This window comes from Felis catus, chromosome F2, assembly GCF_018350175.1.
Source record: "Felis catus isolate Fca126 chromosome F2, F.catus_Fca126_mat1.0, whole genome shotgun sequence".
NCBI classification, from domain to species: Eukaryota; Metazoa; Chordata; class Mammalia; order Carnivora; family Felidae; genus Felis; species Felis catus.
This window is the reverse complement of record NC_058385.1, coordinates 63,001,494-63,022,536: the sequence shown is the minus strand read 5'-3', so window position 1 is coordinate 63,022,536 and position 21,043 is coordinate 63,001,494. Positions and strand designations below refer to the sequence as shown.

The 21,043-nt window shown below is 40.1% G+C and overlaps 1 protein-coding gene across 2 annotated transcripts in view; it reads right to left on the bottom strand.

The window, feature by feature from the left end:
* Positions 1-10,960: 10,960 nt before the first annotated feature.
* COLEC10 (collectin subfamily member 10) overlaps positions 10,961-21,043 on the bottom strand; it is a 39,400-nt gene continuing 29,317 nt past the window's right edge. Inside the window, exons 4-6 of one of the 2 annotated variants that reach the window (XM_023248493.2) lie at positions 17,161-17,214; positions 15,435-15,530; positions 10,961-13,584 (exon numbers count right to left, since the gene is read on the bottom strand). In XM_023248493.2, the coding sequence (XP_023104261.1) occupies positions 13,193-13,584; positions 15,435-15,530; positions 17,161-17,214 (542 nt within the window). In that variant the 3' untranslated portion in view covers positions 10,961-13,192. The remainder of the gene's footprint in view (positions 13,585-15,434; positions 15,531-17,160; positions 17,215-21,043) is intronic. The other variant, XM_045049878.1, reaches the window with a different exon arrangement.

Sequence of the window (21,043 nt, the reverse complement as noted above, 5' to 3'; positions counted from 1 at the left end):
ATCAGACTGCTTGCTAAAGAAGAGTTTGGACTCCAGTCTCTGTGCTGGATACCTTTGTTCAACCTTCGGTTCCAATTCTATCTGGTTCCACCATGTTCAAAGCCTCAGAAGGCTGAATTTTATAGCTTACAACTGGGGAATAAGATTAGGAACTCCCTAGGCTTGCACCAATGGGTTAACAAGGCATAAAGAAGTACAAAGTCATAGGATGAGATGGAGAAGTTGGAAGAGCTTCTTTTCTCAAGTTTGGATAAACAAGATTAAGACTCAGGATAGAAAGGGGGGTGCAAGGCACCCAGAATGGAGAGGGGGTGAAAAGGCACCTAGAATAGAGAGAAGGGCAAAGGCCCCCAAAATCAAAGGTACATGAGGTAAGCAAGATTGGGCATTCAGTGTGAAAATGCCCCCCAATTTAGTATTATAGCAGAAATCTGCTTTCATAGGAGGGAAGGACCAAATTAGGTAAGCAGATAAATACAGCCATAGACCACTGCACTGTGCTGTGGGTGATGCTGCCCAGAGCACAGATGGTTAACAAAAGAAAAGGTGCTTTGTTAACCCTGAGGTTATTTGCCCTATCTGTCTTATCCCCTAGGCTAGCTAAGATAAATAGACACGGCGCCTCCTGTCTGCTGTTAACAACCATCTGCCCATCTGCTCAGTGCCAGGATTTTGTTTTATATTGACCCAAACCCCAAACACTGTGTATCTTCAAAACCCCTTTTCCCTCATGCCCATGAGTTAATGCTCACCGATTCATTGTCTCTTTGTGCACGCCCATCATGTTTTTAAGCCTCCTGATCTTAATAAATACAGGGCAAGAACCCTTATTCGGGGTTCTTGTCTTTTCCCAGACATCAGCCATGTCTCGCTTTTCATCCTGCATCCCGCTCTCTTGCGGGATATGAGAGAACTTCAGACCCAGAGTCTATGACGACAACAACTGGATCCTTTACCCTCTGGCTCTCAGTTGGGATTGGCCAACGGGAAGCATTTTTATGAGAACAGAGAACAGTGAGAGATGTGAGTCAACTAATGACCTCTTGGCTTCCCTGTGGTCCCAGCAGCAGAAGTGGGACCTCGCTGCTAAGGCCATAGGTCCTGTCAGGTATCTCTCACCTGTGGCTCTTTCCACATCTGGTAAGCTGACTCACACTGGCTCCTACAGGCCTTGCTGCCCTTCATGTTTCATGACCCCTAATGGTTTCCCTTAATTCTATTTACACCTTTGTGGAAGGTTTCCCTTTCAACTCCTCAATTACATCATTTATGTGTGACATGTCTTTCCCATAAGGACCCGGATTGAAACACCCCTAGTTTCTAGAATTCTGCCCTGCACATAGTGGGGCACCAGGAGACCTTGAATTCTATTCCTGGATTTGCCACTTTTAACATAGTTATTGGGCAAACATGCACTGGTTAGTTCGTATATCCTGGACACTTTGCCTTTGCCTTTAATCCCTGTCCCCAACACAAGATGCCATGACAGGAACATGTAGAGCTGGGCTTACAGAACAGTGGGAGAGCCCCTGAGGGCCTTTGGGAAGCCGAGGTTGTGAGCCGTGTCCCACTAGATGCATGAGAGGTTGCTGAACACAAAACAGGGAACAATACACAAGGGCAAAACACACAAATCAGGGAGATGAACTTGTTGTGGAAACTTCTAGCACATGTGTAGATTTGTAGATTTGTAGATTTGTAGATTTGCTACCCACCTGGAAGTGGGTAGCATAAGGAGGGACTAAAAAGGCTGGCAGAAGCCATATTACAAAGAGTGCATATTCATTTACCAAATATCCAAGTTTGATAATACATTATATTATGAATTTGTGGCTCTATTCTTTTTTTAAAATTTAAATCCAAGTTAGTTAACACATAGTGTAATGATGGTTTCAGGAGTAGAATTCAGTGATTTGCCACTTACATATAACACCCAGTGCTCATCCCAACAAATGCCCTCCTTAATGCCCGTCACCCATTTAGTCCATCCCCCTACCGACTCCCCCACTCCAGAAACCCTCAGTTTGTTCTCTGTGTTTAAGAGTCTTTTATGGTTTGCCTCCCTCTCTGTTTTTGTGTTATTTTTCCTTCCCTTCTCCTATATCCGTTTTGTTTCTTGAGTTTCACATATGGGTGAAATCATATGATATTTGTCTTTCTCTGACTGACTTATTTTGCTTAGCGTAAGACACTCTAGTCCTATCCATGTTGTTTCAAATGGCAAGATTTCATTCTTTTTGATTGTGTGGCTCTATTCTATAAGACTATGGGTACGAGATATAATTGAACATTAGAGTTAAGTGGCTTTCTACCTGCAACATTTAAAAAGTTGCTTCCATCATGGAATAAGTGATTTTGCATTCTTAAAATTAAATAAAGACAACATATCATATTAAGTACATCACAATAATAAGAGAGGGAGACAGCAATCATTTAAAAGAGCTAGGGGGTTGTTTTCCCAGTCTAGAATACCATCTGTACAGCAGGGGGACCCGAATGCTTTCAGAATCCCAAACAGCGGACTTGATGTCCTCACCACATGGAATTCCCCCCAGAGGCACTCATGGTGTCCTAAAGGAGGATCTTGGGTTCTCCATCTTCCTGTCACACTCCATCCCAGGATAACATCACTTCAGCCCAGGGGACCCCAATTATGTCATTTTTCCTTCTCTTAGAGCAATTGCTTCTCAAGGTTTTTTTCAGAGACTTCATGTTTGGTTTTAAGTGTTTTCAACCAGATCCCCCTGGAACAATCTATCTCTATTAGAATGTTTTCCTTTATGTGAGGCAGTATTTTTCCTTGCCTTCTGAAGGACAGAATAAAACAGTTGTCTTCAGAATTCTTGAAATATCTGTTTGTTCTTTTTGGGGAATGGATGAAATGTTCCTGAGTTTCCAACCTATTCATAACTGATGGAGGTATTGTGAAACAGTCAGGGCTTTGTACAGTTTTTCCTCTTTTCCATACATCCATCAATACGTGCATTGTATACGCAGATAACAAGCTCAGAAAAGTTATGTGAATTGTGAGCAGTTGCATAGAACATGAGTAGCAAGGCAGAAACTCTGGACCTTCCAGATATGCCCATTATCCTATGGTGAGACAGAACAGTGCAGTGATTAATAAGGCAAACGCTGGACTGGATGGCCTGCATGGAATCTCAGCAGGGTGAACTTAGGGATGTTACTTAATCTTTGTGTCCCAATTTACCCATAGGCAGACACAGATAATAATAGTATGTACCACATAGGGTTGGTTTGTGGATTAAATTAAAAACCACAAACCGCATGTAAAATGCTTAGCATAACACTCGAGTTACATCAGTTATTACCTTTGTTTTGATTGACAATGTCCAACCACCATTCTTGATCTTGTTGCTTTAACTCTCCTTTACAGAAGCTTCTTAAAAATATTTTTCGTCAGTAGATGTGACTTCCCTTTTCTGTCAAATCCTGTGGTTTTAAATTAAAACATGTGTCTCACGTGGCACTTTTATTTTTTTATTTTTTATTAAAAAAATTTTTTTAAAATGTTTATTTATTATTGAGAGACAGAGAGAGACAGAGAGACAGGGAGACACAGAATCCGAAGCAGGCTCCAGGCTCTGAGCTGTCAGCACAGAGCCTGACACGGGGCTCGAACTCACAAACCGCGAGTTCCTGACCTGAGCTGCAGTCAGACGCTTAACCGAATGAGCCACCCAAAGCGCCCCTCACATGGTACTTTTAAAACGATCTACTTCCGGAATTCTGTATGTTGGGATGTTTTCTATATATACCATCTCTACCTTCTTACAGCCCATTTCTCCATCAACCCTACTGTACTTTGTCTTCTGCCTCCATCATACTACTGATATGTCTTCTGCTAAGTTCCTTTATGACTTCATGTTGACAAATTCATCATCATTGGGTACCAATAGAAGAAACCATACTAACAGTAAAGGAACTAAGGACCTATAATCCCAGTGGCTACATCGTTATTGTACTTCAGGAAAGTGTGAGCGTATTTTCCAACAACTATGGCTAGAAATGCCCAGGAAATAAGGGGCCATAAAGATTATGATAAATGCAAGGATGTTTCAGAATCTTAAACTCCTAAAATTATTTAGGAGTATTTGCAGAAAATTTAACAGTAAATATTTCCAGTGTAAGGAGATTGCACACCAGGACCCAGATATCACGTAATTTCTATCCATACGGATCTGAGGGCGTGTTTGTGGTGCTCAGAGGAACACATTCTTTGGTGTGTATAATTTCACCCTGTAAATATTATCTTGATAATTGGTAGTGGTATGAATCGGTGAGGCCAGAACATTAATGCATACCGAGCTACTGAATTTTTGAAAACGTAGGAAGGAGGGAAACTGATAATATAACATTTTGAAGGAGAGGCAGCAGTGTCATGCCCCATCCCATTCCCAATGAGACGTTAGCTGAAAAAGGAAGAGCTTAGGTAGTTTTCCTCTTGCACTTTCAAAGGTGGAGATACAAACACACATATTCACCCCCTTCCTTTTTTTTTTTTTTTTTTTTTTTTAATAAAATCTCTCCATGCAGGGGCACCTGGGTGGCTCAGTCAGTTAAGCGAACAACTTTTGATTTTGACTCAGGTCACGATCTCAAGATTTGTGAGTTCAAGCCCCACAAAAAAAAACTCTCTATGAATCCTTCTGGGTTTCTTAACACTAAATATTTTATTTTATTTTATTTTATTTTTTATTTTCTTTTATTTTAAAGATTTCTTTTTTAAAATATTTATTTATTTTTGACAGAGAGAGTGTGTGAGCACGAACTGAAGAGGGTCAGACAGAAGGAGACAGAAGATCCAAAGCAGCTCTGTGCATCAGCGCAGAGCCCGATGCAGGGCTTGAACTCATGAACTGCGAGATCATGACCCGAGCTGAAATCAAGAGTTGGACGCTTAACCGACTGAGCCACCCAGGCGCACCGGCATAGTAAGATTTTATTAAAAAACAAAACAAAACAAAAAAGTAAGGAAGGGGGTAAATATGTGCATTTGTATCTCCACCTTTGTAAGTGCAGAAGGAAAACTACCTAAGCTCTTCTTTTTTCAGATAATCTCTTATTGGGAATGGGATGGGACTTTGAGCAATTTAACAGAAGACCATGGGGGAAGGGAAGGAGGAAGACAGTTACAAACAGAGAGGGAGGCAAACCATAAGAGACTCTTAAATACAGAGAACAAACTGAGGGCTGATGGGGGAGGCAAGGGAGAGGGGAAAATGGGTGATGGGCACTGAGGAGGGCACTTGTTGGGAGGAGCGCTGGGTGTTATATGTAAGTGATGAATCATGGGAATCTACTCCCGAAGCAAAGAGCACACTGTATACACTGTATGTTAGCTAACTTGACAATAAATTATATTAAAAAAATAAATGAATAAATAAAAGTTAAAAAAAAAGAAAGAAACCCAGAAAAAATATTTTCAAGCTTCTTTAAAAACTGCGCTTTTTGGTACTTTATTTTAGTGTCTCCATATGTATTTTTGGATATATCAACTTATCACTTTTCTCAAGTATAGAGACCAAAATTAGAAATAACTTCTTGTGTTCATTCACTCTATTCTTTAAGTTCTAAGGTCCTTTAGGGCAAAGATAATAACCCGATTCTGTGGAAGAGAGAATTATAGTGCTTGTAAGTTGCTAGTACAAAAATCCTCATCCACCCTGAAGGTTGTGTCTCTGTAAAATACCAAGCTCGTCAAATTCAAAGATAAGATTACACAAAACGGGGTTGGGGAAGATATTTTTAAATATAAACATTTCCAGAAATCATCCACTTATACAACACATGTTTCTCCTGGTAGCCTTCTCCAGAATCACCCTCTCCAAGTTGATTTAGGAAATATCCATGTGAAATTATTATCTACTATGAGAAGAGTCTCCCATAATTCTTTGCCATGTTAACTGTACTTAATAAAAATATTCATCTAGACTTTATTGGATTTCAATTAAATGTGTTTGCAATTACATCTCTCCTTACCTCAGTTTCTCAAGACTTAGAAAATGTTCCTATGCCTGCCTGGGCTTTTCACACATCATGAAAGAGCTTATGAGTACTCGTCCCTGGAGCTGACATTCTATCAATATATCCAGGGGTTGACTGTAGACAGTCCTCATCTCCATCCCCTCTCCCAAAGGACCCCCAATCAGGTTTACACAAAGAGTAAGTGTTACCTATTGATAAATTAGTCTGCTTAAGGGTTTTAAAGTGAAAAATACATGTGCCAAAGGGTCATATAGCTTTAAAATTGCGTGGACACACATTAATCTCCATTATCTCTCAAATGCAGAGGCTAACATAGTGATTAATTTGGGGTTGCTGTACTCACATTTTAATGAATTGCAAAATGTCTGACTCACTTCTCGTCCCTTCCTCCTAAGTGTCCCTATTTTATTATGAAAGTGACAATCTATGGCAAACCTGAGTTTCACTGAAGGTCAGCTATAGGTCGCCAGGAAAAAATAAGGCAAGGGGACATTTACCAGGTATCAATGCTCGTTTATGCACAACCTCAAGGATACATTCTATCTTTGTGAGGAAGTGATGTGGGTGAGCATAGACACTGATATGAGAGCTTTTTGTTCACCTCAAAATGAGTCAGTTAAAATGGATGTGTAAATGTATTCAAAGGAATGTGTCTATGTTACTCTTTGAGAAAGGGTAATGTGGTATTGTGACATGAAAATTCCTTGCCCAACTTATTTCAGTAGATCTTTGAAGAGGTGTTATGTTGAAGAGGAAGTACACATAAAAATAGGATAGATTTTTATATTCCATCCCTGACAATGGAATAAATCTTGGGCCTCAGCGTGGTAGACTTGATGTTCAATGAGCATGGGGGGAGTTCTGCCCATCAGTCTAGAAATCCGATTTGTCTTCTTTTCCATTGTGTCTCCAGCCTTATCATAGTGCCTGCCACTTAACACATATTCAATGCTCCGTAAATATATTTGATAAATTAATGAACTCTACTATCCACCCAGGCCAATTGCTCATCGTGTAGGCTCTATGCACATAGATTCTGATTTTGACTTCATTCTCCCACTAGCATTGGGACACCTGCTCTGAACCCTCTCATCGAGGCCTTCCCCCACCATCTGCCTTTTAACAGTATCCTTCCTGGGGTTGAACCCTGTGCACCCATGCACCTTCCTAATAAATAGATTGTTTATGACTGAGATGCCCCACATGACTTCGAACACCATTCATACTCTACCTCTGTGCCCCTCATGCCTCACCAAAAAAATTTGAATTCATTGAATGTGGAGAATACCATCTAGGTTTAAAGAAACGTGTAAAACTGGATATCCACCTTAGTAGTCAGTGCCATAGTGAGGACAATTCTCCCTGCCCTGATTCGTACTTTCATTAAGTACTTGCTCTAGCTTGTCTCTGGGCCAGAACTTTCAGAGACATAGACAGCAGAGACCATAACAAGGACGATGGGTGGGAATTAGAAGGAAGAAGATTTTAGTTCACCATCAGGAAAATTTCTCTAACGGGGTTAGCGAATTACCAAAACCATTCAAATATGGATTGTATTACCATCTGTTACAAGTGCAGTGAAAGAAATTCCTATATTCAGAGAAAGATTTGTGTATAGAATATCTGTGGCAAATGGTTCCTTTCCTTTAATCTTCACTCTAAAGGACATGACTATTTTCCCTTCAAATTTTAAGGGACGCACCTTACAACCTCAAGGGGATGGTTTCCTTTTTAATTTTTAAAAAATAGTTACTTTTTTATGTGATCAACATGAGTTCAGATGAACCGCATCTTAGGAAAAGTAGAAATGATTTTAGGAATCAATCATATCCAGTTATGAAACTCAACACTAATTCTAATCAGCAAATTTATTCACTGCCCTGAGGATGAAAATTTTCTCTAGAAATGAGGATAAGAAAAGTTATCTGCCTGTGTATACATACACCGACACACATATACAGCACATTCATATATACACACACACACACACACACACACACACACACTCACATATATATAATGTGCATATATGTGTATAATGTGTACAGAAATACATGCATATAGCGTATATGCTGTATACATATATTTTTTCACTTAAGTAATTTTTTGTATATAAAATATATATAGGTATCCCCCACTTTAAGAAAGTTCACATTGTGCCACTTTGCTTTTACAGAAGACCTACATTAGTATCTGCTTTCACTAACTGAATCTGCAGAGAATTTTCACTTCCCCGGGAAAAAATCTGAAAAGTGAACACAGCGTTCAGCGTTGGTCTTGCAGGAGCTGGGAGAGAAGGAGCCACACCCTGAGGAGCGGGAGTCATCCCGCCAAGCTCCGTCCCTTGTGACCTACACTCAACATCTCAGCATCAACCGCCAGAGCTTTGACGTGTGCCCATGAGCATCTAGGCTTTACCTCGATTTATTTTGCGCATCATTAGCAAGATGTGTCCAAAGGCATCAAAAAAGCCTAAGACAGGTGATCTTTTTTTTTTTTTTTTATGTCTGGAATGCTCAAAAAATATTCCATATACATTAATGGTAATTGTTTCTTCACACCATTTCAGTTCACAAAAAGGTTTCATGGGAATGCTCTACTTTCGGATACTAGGGGGAAACCTGTATCTTAGAATATGACTTGTTTCTTTTCAACATGTGGCTGATAGTAATGGTCAAGTTTTATCGCACCCCTGTAATGTGCCTGGCTGATACCCTGGTTCTTACCTCATTACACATCCTGTCTTTAATTGTCACAGTACTCTGTGGAGGAATTATACAGATTAGGAAAATGAGGTTTAGAGCATGGAAATTTCCTCCTTAATAGGGCTAATAAGTGGCACAGTTGGCATTGGAATTCAAGACATCATGACACCAGATCTGGATTTATAATTTTTTTTAATTTGTATTTATTTCTGAGAGAGAGAGAGAGAGAGAAAGAGAGAGAGAGAACCAGCAGAGGAGAGGCAGAGAGAGAGGGAGACACAGAATCCAAAGCAGGCTCCAGGCTCTGAGCTGTCAGCACAGAGCCCAAGGCGTGGCTTGGACCCACAAACTGTGAGATCATGACCTGAGCCAAAGTCGGACTCTTAACTGACTGAGCCATCCAAGCATCCCTGGATTTTTACTTTTAAAGTGATACTCAAAGCTGCAGGGTTTTACATGGAATCCCATCATGATTTTCTTTCCTTTTTCTAAGTTTATTTATTTACTTTGAGAAAGAGAGGAAGAGGGAAAGGGAGAGAGAGAGAGAGAGAGAGAGAGAGAGAGAGAGAGAGAGAGAGAGACAGACAGACCCGAGCAGGCTCCACATTGCCAGCATGGAGCCTGAAGTGGGGCTTGAACCCACGAACCTCAAGATCATGACCTGAGCCAAAATCTCGAGTCAGAAGCTTAACTGACTGAGTCACCCAGACGTCCCATAATTTTTTAATTAGAGATAATACCCGCAGACATTTAGTCTCAAATCTGTTGACAATGTAGTGGGTGCTGCTATTTAATTAACCTTTCCTATTCAATAGATATCTTATTGTCTCAAAGTATGCAATCCAGAGAGCTGAAAATTAGGTGGTTAGTAACAATCAAATCAGCCCATATTTGGTTAATATATATCTAAGCAGGACAAAATACACATATATTTTTAATGCCAACAGTTTTTATGGGTGAGGTGTCCAAAGTGTAATCAATGTCAGTTATATATGTCTCAACTCTGGGTATACACCTTTCCACAGTGTTTTGGCAATAACTCAATGATATTTCTTCTCACCTAGTTATGGAATGTGTTCCTCTGAGAAGGTAGTGCTGTGAAGTTGTCAATGTATTTTTAAAATTTTCTTCCCATGGAAACTCTATGTAGTCTTTGGGAGGTACACAGATGTACCCCTGAAAAGTTGAGTATAAACTTAACTTTTTGAGAATAAAATTGATTTTAAATGCTAATTATTTAAGGGAGTTCTTATGAATTTTATGGGGCAAATAAATTATTTTTTCATCTTTACTTTGAGCAGATCTTGATTTTCATATATCTGTTTTGCTTTCCTTTAGCAGTAGTTATCTGCAAAACTATAGGGAGGTCGTACTAAGTCACCTCCCCAGCACTAAGGCCATGTAAAGACATTTATGAATTAAAAAATAAGCTAGTAAACACCAAATTTGTAAGGCAAGTTTCTCTATCTCCAGCATGTCTGTTAATTGACTCTAATCTTTAGCTTTGGAAAGTAATCAAGAGAGATAATTTGAGTGCCCACTATCATGAGAGAATCATGAATGAGCTTCCATTTAACATGATCAGTAAACAGGCTGGAGAGAACACTGGAGAGAACACTGGATTGGCAGTTTTTTTTTTTTTTTTTTGTTTTTTTTTTTTAGGAAATCCTCAGATGATCTTTTCTGCACTGAGAAACCATTCTTTTTTTTTTTTTATTTTTTTAAATTTTTTTTTTCAACGTTTATTTATTTTTGGGACAGAGAGAGACAGAGCATGAAAGGGGGAGGGGCAGAGAGAGAGGGAGACACAGAATCGGAAACAGGCTCCAGGCTCTGAGCCATCAGCCCAGAGCCCGACGCGGGGCTCGAACTCACGGACCGTGAGATCGTGACCTGGCTGAAGTCGGACGCTTAACCGACTGCGCCACCCAGGCGCCCCTGGATTGGCAGTTTTGATCAGGAGATTGGTCTTGTTTTTCTCCCAAATGAATTGACTTTGGTAAATTGGTTAGCTTTCTTGGGTTTCAGTATTCTCGTTGTGAAAATGGCAGCAAAATGTCTTCCCTTCCTACTGCACAAAGCGTATCAGGACCAAATGAGAAATGGTGTGTAAGGGAATTTGTTTTGCTATTTTGTAAAGCACACGGGGCTTCATAAAACTGAAGAAAGTTTTATAGTAAATCTAAGTGTGTGGTACCTTAGACATTCTGTCATCTTCTCTTAAAAGCATTGGCAGCAAAGATGAGTCATTGAAAGAAATGTTTTAATAGTAACAATGATAATAATAACTAATAATAGTGCTTACAGTACACACAATAAATATTCATATTTCTGCCACTTAGAACAAATCAGAATGTGGATCTCACTGCAAGTGACCTCTAAGCAATGCTTCCTGTCCATTCTTTCTCTCCTTTCTTCTTATTTCTTTCTTTTCCTCCAACTGTTTCTAGGTTCTTATTCCTTAGGCTCCATCCAAGGTTACTGGCTTTGGTATAGTGTCCTGCTTTGTAATTTTTATTAAACTGTCTTGCCTTCCAAATATCATATGCCACATTCTCAAAAGTCTGATTAAGTAACGAGTTTATTAACTCGATCAATGGCAAACCCTGGACAAATTCCTGTAATTGAGCTGAACTGATTGAAGTACAAATGGGAGACCTTGACTTTGATGTCATTGTATCCTAATGACATTCGACATGGTTAGAACCTTCAGAACTTTTCCTCAGAGGTGAGAAATGAAAAGTCCAGCCTTTTGGCTAGGAGACTGTTTTGTATAACTTAGATATTTGGGCTAAAAATGGACTGATTGCAGTATTTTCAAATATGGATATACATTATGAAGTTGCAGGTTTCTGACTTCTCTTGAAATATCAGAGCATGTAGTGATATTGGATCTTCCATAGGAAAAACAGCAGTGACTGAGGAGCAGCCGGTTTCTTTAGGAGAATAAGCTGTGTTCAGCACTGGGATCCCCACCCGTTCTGCTTGATTTATTTATGTCATCTTGTATGGCCCCTGTAGGACCTGAGTCTGTGACTCTCAATAAACCCACAGAAATAACCTAATTAAATCTTATCTCATAACCAGTTAGTCATGGGTGAAATCATGGACAGATGGTTGAAGGTGAACATATGTTGTTGATCTGTTTCTCTTATTTCATTAACCATTTTGCCAGCATTTTGAATAGTCTGATCATATGTCACAAACTATAACTGGCGCAGCAGTTTAGAAGGGGAAAAATCTAGAGTTTTGTTGACTATATTATTTTCAAATTTGAAACGAAAGCTGCTTTGAGTTTTGATTTGCAGTTCAAAGTAGAATTTTACCAGCTCAATAAATGTGAGTTCTAGGCAAGTTCCAAGCTCCACACCCGCCACATTCCTATGATGTCAGAGCATGACAAAGAGCATCTCTGGTATGGGGTTTTTATAACATACAGTTATGGAAAGTAAAAGGTCTCCCATGAAATGTCACCGTAAGCGATATATTAGAGGCAAGAAGGAGAGGACTTAGCAATTTGACATTGGTAACACCTTGAAGCTTCTAGAGTTTTCTGAAGGTTTCACAAACTCCTTCCTTTGTTCCCCATGCCTACAAGGAAGAAAGTTGATATGGATAAACCCAAGACACAGAAAAATGGAGCGATATTAGTAGCAAGGGGCAATTTAACAGGTTTACAAATAATACTGTTTGGGAAAAAATTCTCCCTTCCTTTTTTCTTTTCAATTTCTAAAGTTCCCCTTTCCTCAAATCAGAGTCAGAACCTGGAGCCCTAGGATTAAGTTGTGGGCCTATAGAAAGAGACCAAAGCAACTTCTTGGTAGATCTCAGCGAATGCTGTTAATCAGAAGCACAGTTCTCTGTGTGATTCCTTACGGTCTGGAACAGGTCATGGGCTAGAAGTTTCTCATACAGAGGCTTGGGGATGAAAATAATCTTATGTCTGAGCAAACAAGAGGACCTTGCAAGTGTGGCTACAGGCATGGTGGGTGACCACTAAAAGAATAGGGGATCTCGGCTTCAAAGACAGATAACATCTCTGCACCCCTAGCAGAAGGCCTTCCCATGCATCTGGCTTTGAGCAAGGGTAAGTTAGCCTAATCGTCACCAACCAGCTGTCCAATTATCCACTGGGTTAAATGGACAGTGGTTTAGGAACCTAAGGAGAGACAGCGGAGCAAATGCCAAGAGAACACTTCATCTGACACATGGATAGCCACATTCTGCTCAACTAGTAATTCAAACTCTCTCTCAGGATCCATGTAACTCGGTGAGCTACTGACTCAATAATATACTGTGTATGGAAATGTTCAAGATCATCAGAGAAGACGACAGCAATGGAGATTCCAAACCTCAGTTCAGCATTTTCTACTTGTTTTGAGTCAGAATGAATTTGGCATAATTAGAAAGAAAAGGATGGATAGAAACAACTGCAATGGTAGTCGCAGAGAAAGAACAAATGTGTAGCACGAGGGAGGTTACTTTTTCTTCTTGACAAACTCACAGACAAAGTACATGGTAAGATGGCACTCTGTGTCATTCCATCTGCCTGAACTCAGCATTTCCACACAGTCCTCATGACCATAGGGGTCACTGGGCTCCCCCTCTCTCCAGTTGCTGTAGTTCTGCAGTGGAGTGTTGTCTGTGAACACATACTGTCCCTCCTTCTCAAGGTCGTTCACCCCGATGAACACCCGGAAGAAGCCACTCTTGGCGACATAGTCGGCAATGAGGGTGTTGGCAGCTTCGTCCTTTGGCATGGCCAGCATTCCACCCCGGATCCGGCAGTGGGTCAGGGATTCCCTATAGTTCTTCTCCTCCTGCACGATGTAGTAGAATTTCTCCTCAGTTTCCCTAATCCCTGCGATGACTTGGCAGAGAGGAAAAGATGAGCACGATTATGTATCCCAAAAAGGGAAAAAGCAAGTATATAATATTGCTGTGATTAAATTCGTGTGTTCGATGTTCAACAATTATTTTGCAAGCCCCTATTATGAGGTAGGCACTGGTTTAATATTTTTGTCACCCTCGTAGTTATCAAATGGAGAACAAAGCCTTCCCATTTGCCCTCCTTGTCCTTCCTCCTTAACTTCCCACACGACTGTGAAGAAGAGACTGTTTTGACAAAGACTTGTCATATGAACTGCGCTGAGCTCCTCTCAGACTGTTCTCCCGTCCTACTTTACGCTCTGCCATACAGAGTCCAACAGCCTGTCCTTCTCTCTTCCACTTCAATGACTTTTATGCCTGGGAAGTCTTCTCACTGATTTACCTGGAAAACTCCTTGTCAATTAGATCTAAGTGGAAGTATTTTCTCCTGTACGAGCTTTTCTAACGTCCCTGCACAGACACAGGGCTCTTGTGCACCTTCCCCACGTTTCCACTGCTCTTGGCTTTTTCTCTTGTGTATCCCTCAGTGCATTCCAGTCTAATGATTTGTCTGTATGTCTCGTGTACTAAACTATGAGTGTCTTGAGGACAATGTCTGTGTCTTTACCACTCTGTAGGCTCAGAGCCTGCAATAGTGCCCAGGATGGTAAAAGCTTATCAAGCGGATATCGGAATAATGCAGAAATGTGTCCGTTTGGGGCCGAATTTCTGGGCTATGAACGTGTACATAGATTGAAATTGTCCATAGTTCACTCCAGATACATGAAGTACTAAGCTACTGAATAAGATTCAGGGCAGAATTGGGGACTCAGAATCATCCTGAGCTCATAATACGGTAAATATGTTTTAGGCTTCAGGGACATCTGCATATATTTCTTAGGGTCTATAAATTAAAATTTGCCAAGAAATCTGTGACCATGCCAATATAGATCAAAAACTGTTGCTCTGTGTTGAACCTCAAGGGTCTGGGGTTTTCATGAGAATCCAAGTCATGTCAGAGACAACATCTCTAAGAGCAGTTTACAAGATGAAGAGGAACACAGATGGCAGATGTGTGTTTCTAATAATGTACAACAAACATAGTTGGATTACAGTAAATAAAAGTGTAGCAAAGGAAACCAATTTCAACTGTAACTACCATAGATTCTTCATTCATACTGTCTCCGAAGAGAACACATAGGCCCTACTTTAAGGGTTTCACCGCTAACTACAATGGGGAAATGGACCAGGGATAACAAAAATGGCTAGCGTGGGAAGTTGCACAGTTCTGAGAAACACATAATGATCTGTTGGTTTGTATTAAGGGTAGAGGAATCAGTGAAACCCACAGTCAAATCCCCGCTCCCCTGTTAATTAGCTCTGTATCTATGGGCAAGGTAATTTCTCTAAGCTTCAGTGTAAACATAATACCCACGTGGCGATCACTATTTCAAATTCTCAAGAAAGTAGCTATTGTTTTTACTATTACTTCTCTTTTCTGAGATGCTAACTCTGTTGGACTCTTCCTGTCCTTTTTTATTCTTAAGGCATGGCTTGCTAAACTCTGCCCTTTTCTCCATTCCCTTTTCTCCAAAAAGTATCTTTTTCTATCCATAGGCAAATGAATGTATTATGTATGAATATATGTAGGTAGTGTCCTGGAGTCTGAAGGGATAATTAGCATTTGAGAGACCTGCAAAGTGGTGACACTATCTCAGTAGGCCTTTGCCTGACCCAAGGTATTTGCCGCTAAAATACTGGAAATACTTTGGAATTGTATTCTTGAATACTGGAATTACAGTGTTGAAAGAGATTGAATTGACAGCATAAAGCAAAAGAGGATATACTCACCATTCTTGACAAACTTCATAGATGTCTTGAGGCGAGCAACACTAATATCCAGTTGTCCAACAACTTTCCGGTATCTTCCACAATCACAGACAGTGCCTTTTAAATGACAAAAACTGTGAATTCATGTTGAAGTACACATAGTTCAGTTGGAAAGGACAATGACTCTCTTCTCAATATTTACTATCTTTTCCTAGTCTGGCTGTGTCTTTCTGTGAATGGCTATACTTTTAGTCTTTTATTTATAACAAAGTTTCCAGGGGCGCCTGGGTGGCTCAGTCGGTTAAGCAGCTGACTTCGGCTCGGGTCATGATCTCGCGGTCCGTGAGTTCGAGCCCCGTGTCGGGCTCTGTGCTGATCGCTCAGAGCCCGGAGCCCGTTTCAGATTCTGTGTCTCCCTCTCTCTGACCCTCCCCTGCTCATGCTTTGTCTCTCCCTGTCTCAAAAATAAGAAAAATAAAAAAATAAATAAGTAAAACAAAGTTTCCAATTGACATTGTCTTCAGGAATTTACAGAATATCTTTTGAAGTATTTTGGATAAGATAAAACACAGCCCTAAGCCAGATTTTTAAAGTGAAGAGTAAATTGTGGCAAACCACTGCACACACACTGTGGACCACTTGGCATTTTTGTTGAACACAGAATGTGCCCATCCAATCTCAAAACAGAATCTTTACAGCTTTCTTAAAACAAACTTCTAGCCAGTCTTCTCTTCTGTTACTGCATTGCTCACTGGCTCACACAACTCTCCCAAGACAGGAGAAAACTTTCATGATGAAATCAAATGGTAATTTTGATTATCCATTTCAAGTATAGCTTGAATGATCCTTGAATGTTTCAAGGACTAAATTTAAATCTTGTGAATAGATTCAACTTGTAATTTCAAGAGGCAGTCCCCCCATTTGTGGATTAACTCTGATTTTAATTTCCACCATTCATTCCCGCTTTGCTCATTTACCTTTTCAACTACCTGCTGATGCCGAGGCAGAGAAAGAATTGTAAGGGAAGTGATGTGAAATTCAAATGATTCCCTTTTTCTATTTAATGGCTGCTTCGTGTAATCAGTTCCTTTTGCCTTCTTTTTTGGCAATCGAGAAGCAAAAAAATCTTGTTAGCCAAAGGGGGGGAAATCTGTGGCTTTATTTATCCGTGTTCACAGTTAAATACAAGGAATTTAAAACAGTTCTTACAATTAGTCTTCACTGCACCTCTGTGAGCTCCCCTCGAAGCAATCTACCTACTTTCCCTACACAGGGCATTGGAAACAAAACTCTTTCAGGAGGAAAGAGAAGACTCTTTCTGGCCACCGAAGGTGTGTCCTGTACCCATGGGGTCTCTCTGGATCAGGCCAGTTTGCTGCGGGCCTCCCCTCCATTTGGTTGAGATGCCGGTGGAATGCAGGGAACGCCACTTCGGTCCCACTGCCACGGCCACGGTGGATTTTCCTCTGGCTCTGGGAGAATGAGGGCTGCTTCCTGATGTGCTGGGTTTGCTTCTCCCACTAAGCATGACTGGGATGGAATGTGCCATCACTCCCTTCCCCAGGGCTTGGAAAGTCACCAGCAGATGGAAAGGAAAGTTCCCTTCTTTCCTTTCCCCCAGCCCGAGTAAAACCAGGTTAAGCACCAAGAGGACTATTTTTTTCTTTCATAAAAATGTATTTATTTTTAAAGATGAATATATTTGGAATGATGCCAGACATTGAAGAGAAAAATGAGCAAGCCTTACCTGCTTTGCCTTTTCCTCCCGGGATCCCTGGCAAACCCTTTTCCCCTTTGTCACCTGAATAAAAACAATCACCATGAAAAGAACAATGAACTAAAATGGCAGATTGTTTCTGGCAGACAATATCTTATACACCTAAAATCATAGGAAACAGTTTTTGAATTTCACTTGTAGTGTCGCCAACTAATATTCTTTGGTTTTATGTAAATAATTTGATTTTGCGTTGGCTGCACAGGTATGACTAATCAAACAAGTCATCATTTATTTAGATTGAATGTAGAATTCCGATAGAATGGGTAGGGCACATTTAAATTTGTGTCACCTGCCCTACTAACGTGGCCTTCTGAGAAAGGCTAATACAATGCTCTGCATATTTTTAACTTTAAAAGCACCATTGTTTTGTATACCTGGATCAGTTGATTAGCACATTGTGGTGCCCCAATTCTCCCATGTGGCTTCACCCTTGGCTTCTCAAAAACATATATTGTGCTTTTCCAATTTAATTCAAATATTTACTATTTATTACTTACACTGTGCAAGACAAAAGGCTTGGTACTTTGAGAAGGTATAAAGAGAGACAAGATTAAACTTCTGACTTGAAGGGGTTTATACATTTCGGAAAAGATGTGATGTATGCAAATATCTGTAATATAAAGCTGTGTCAAATATATTACGCCAAAATATCAACCTTGATAATTTTCTCTTCTGCTCTTCTTTGTATGTGTCCATTTTCCTATTCAGTCAGAGGCATCCACAAAATAACTCTCAGAGAATCAGGAGTATTAAAGCAGAGAGGAAAAAAAATGTTGATTTTTTTTTTCAACTTCAAAATAAGCCCTTGAAGCCTACATCAGACACAATAATTGAAAGCAAAAGCTTTTGATTTCCAAGAGGAAATGTTTGGCTGAAGTTCTTGAGAATCAAAAGAGAAGACCCTGATAGAAGTAAAATAGAGTTTATGCTTCAATGGTGAACTAGAAAAAGAAAGAAAAAAAAAAAGGAATTTGGGAGGGATGAATATAGGGTGAAGGTCATCCAGGCCAGAAGGGTATGGGGCTTATCTCTGTAGGAGTTTGGTGAGTCCAGGGAATTAGTTATGTGCCCCAAAGGGGCAATATGAATGGAAATGGAGTCAGCATGAAGGTTCTACCTAACCCCATCCTTTACCAGCAAAAGGGAAAAAAGTGGGAGCCACTCTAAAACCCGTAGGGTGGCCCATGTTGCCTGCTCATTAGCTATTCTTTTCATCACTGCTGAGTGCCTTTCATTAAGAGTCCTGTACATATTGGGGGCGCCTCAGTGGCTCAGTCCGTTAAGCGTCCCACTTTGGCTTGGGTCCTGATCTCACGGTTGGTGAGTTCGAGCCCAGTGTCAGGCTCTGTGCTGACAGCTCAGAGCCTGGAGCCTGCTTCAGATTCTGTGTCTCCCTCGCTCTCTGCCCTTTCCCCACTCTCACTCTGTCTCTTTATCTCTCTCAAAAACAAAGATTAAAAAAAAAGGAGTCCTGTACGTATTGACTGTTGATCTTTCAGGAAAGCCCGCTTGCCCAGGCCCCAGGAATTTGCTGAACATTTCCAAATTGACCCATGTGGACACTTCTTTTTACAGGGATGCCAGATGTTCACGGGCTCCCCAAAGAGAAAAAGCAGTCCTTGAAACCCAAAATGCAATTTAAGTGTGTAGGAGGAAGCCTCAGAACTTTCACTTGAATGAAATAAGGCAATGATGAAACCCATGACAACAGAATGTGATAAATGCTGTAAGAGAGACATTGAACATTGGACAGAGATAACATCCTCTGATTGGGGGAGGTAGACGAGGCAGTACTTCAGCTGGAGGGATGAAGAAGACAGCACTGGAGCTTGGTTCTGAAGAACTTCAGCAGGTGAAGATGGGAGCAAGTTAGGGGACAATGTCCAACAGAGGTACACTGGAAAAAGTGTGGGAAACATGCCATGCACCCTGATGAGGAAGACTGATCTGCTCACACCTAAGTTGTGTCCTGCAAATGCCTCCATTTCTCTTTTATGTAAATTGTTAAAGGTAAAAATAGAATTTGAGGACATATTAATGGAAGAAAGGAATATGCCTTTGCTAAGTGCCAATCATTTTGTAAGTACTGTTCCAGATACTTTATAGATATTCATATTATTATAGATATTATCAAGTTAAATCCATTAAGCTAGCTATTATCATTATCTTTATTCTACAGCTGAAAGAATGGAGGATCCTAGAGGCAAAATAACTTGTTCATGGACATCTAGCAATTCAGTGGCAGTGCTGGCATTTCTGACTCCCTAGTTCATAGTGCTTCCCAAATGAGTGAACCAATGATTTAATGAAAGGAAGTGAAGTATTCAAAAAATGCTCTCAGTAGTTGAAAGGCATGCCAAGTCCTTGTCACCACGAGACACAATATGGACTTAAAAGTTCATATGAATATAGTTTAATATGCTATCTTTTTAAAACAGTGTGTTTTCTTTATTTGTGGATCCCTTTCAATTCAACATGGGCTGAAAGTTGACTCTAGTCCTGCTATCATCCTAGTTCTGGGCTAAACCCAGTGGTGGACATTAAAGAAGCCTAAATGGAGTATTTGCTTTATAAAAGTAATGGGGTTTTAAGGAAAACAAAGCACACATCGCAGACCAAGGAAATGGTCCACGGTCACTATCACCTACTCACAGAATGAAATAAAGGAAATGCCTGCTGGGTTTTCGGCCAAGATGGCCGTGGATCCGGGCAGAGAAGATGTTCACTGAAGCAAGGGCCTTCAGCTGGATCCTAATAATGTGGAAAACGGATTTTTGAATTGAAAAATGGCATTTTTTGGAAGCATATAAGTTTACAGATGTAAGCACTGTGACTACTTTCCAGTATTTTCTCATGAATGTCTTTCCTTTTTTGACAGATGGGAAAGTCAAACCAGTGTGGTAGAGTGAACAACCAAGGCAGTCTGAAAAACCAGGACTTCAATCCTGGCTCTGCCGCTCACTAGCTAAACGTGCCCAGGTTACTTAGTTTCTTTAAGCCTTTGTTTCTTCATTTTTTAAGTGAAAATAATGGCACCTAAAATCAGAAGATTATTAAGGAGGATTCATTGGATAATGTCATCTTATCATGGGATTAGCTCTGTGCTTAAGCCATAGAGGCTGCTCAACCAATGTGAGCTTCTGCCAAATACTTAGCTGGTTCATGGAGGATGTGAGCTTACAATGCCTGTTTCCTGAAAATGAATTCAGGTTTAAGGCCATACACAAAAACTTATTTTGGCCCATGAGTGGGAACGTGTCAGTAATAACTGTCTTAAGCTTGAAGAATTAGAGGTTGTATTTAAAAAACAAACAAACAAAAAAATCATAATGCTTCCACTGTAAAAGGATTATTGACCTTAAGTAAAAACATTTATTTTGCTATGAGGTTGAATTTGCCTGTACTAAATCATTCTCTCTTATTCCTAAAATGAAATATCGACATCCAGAAAGCTACCTTGTCCGCGCAAGTGACAACATTAAGGTCATCCCAGAAAGTTGAGATTAATCTGAGTCAGTGAAAAATTTAGAAGAGCCCCTGACAAAATGAGGACAATAAATTTCAAAGTACAGATTAAAAATGAAATTAATCCAGGTGAGCCAGAACACTAAACCTCAATTTTTTTTAAACTCCGAGACATGCTCATAAATTTTGGTGGCATATCTCTGGAAGAGAAAGAAATTAGTGAATGGTGGAAATTGATGTTAAGGGACAGTAGTACTTATAGAAACAAAGAGTCAAAAAGAGGGCCACATCACAGGAAATAAAATATTTTATCATTCATGTTTTCATTCTTAATGCAAAAAACATTTAGAAAGTTTCCACTGTACAATAGGCACTAGGATAAAAATGA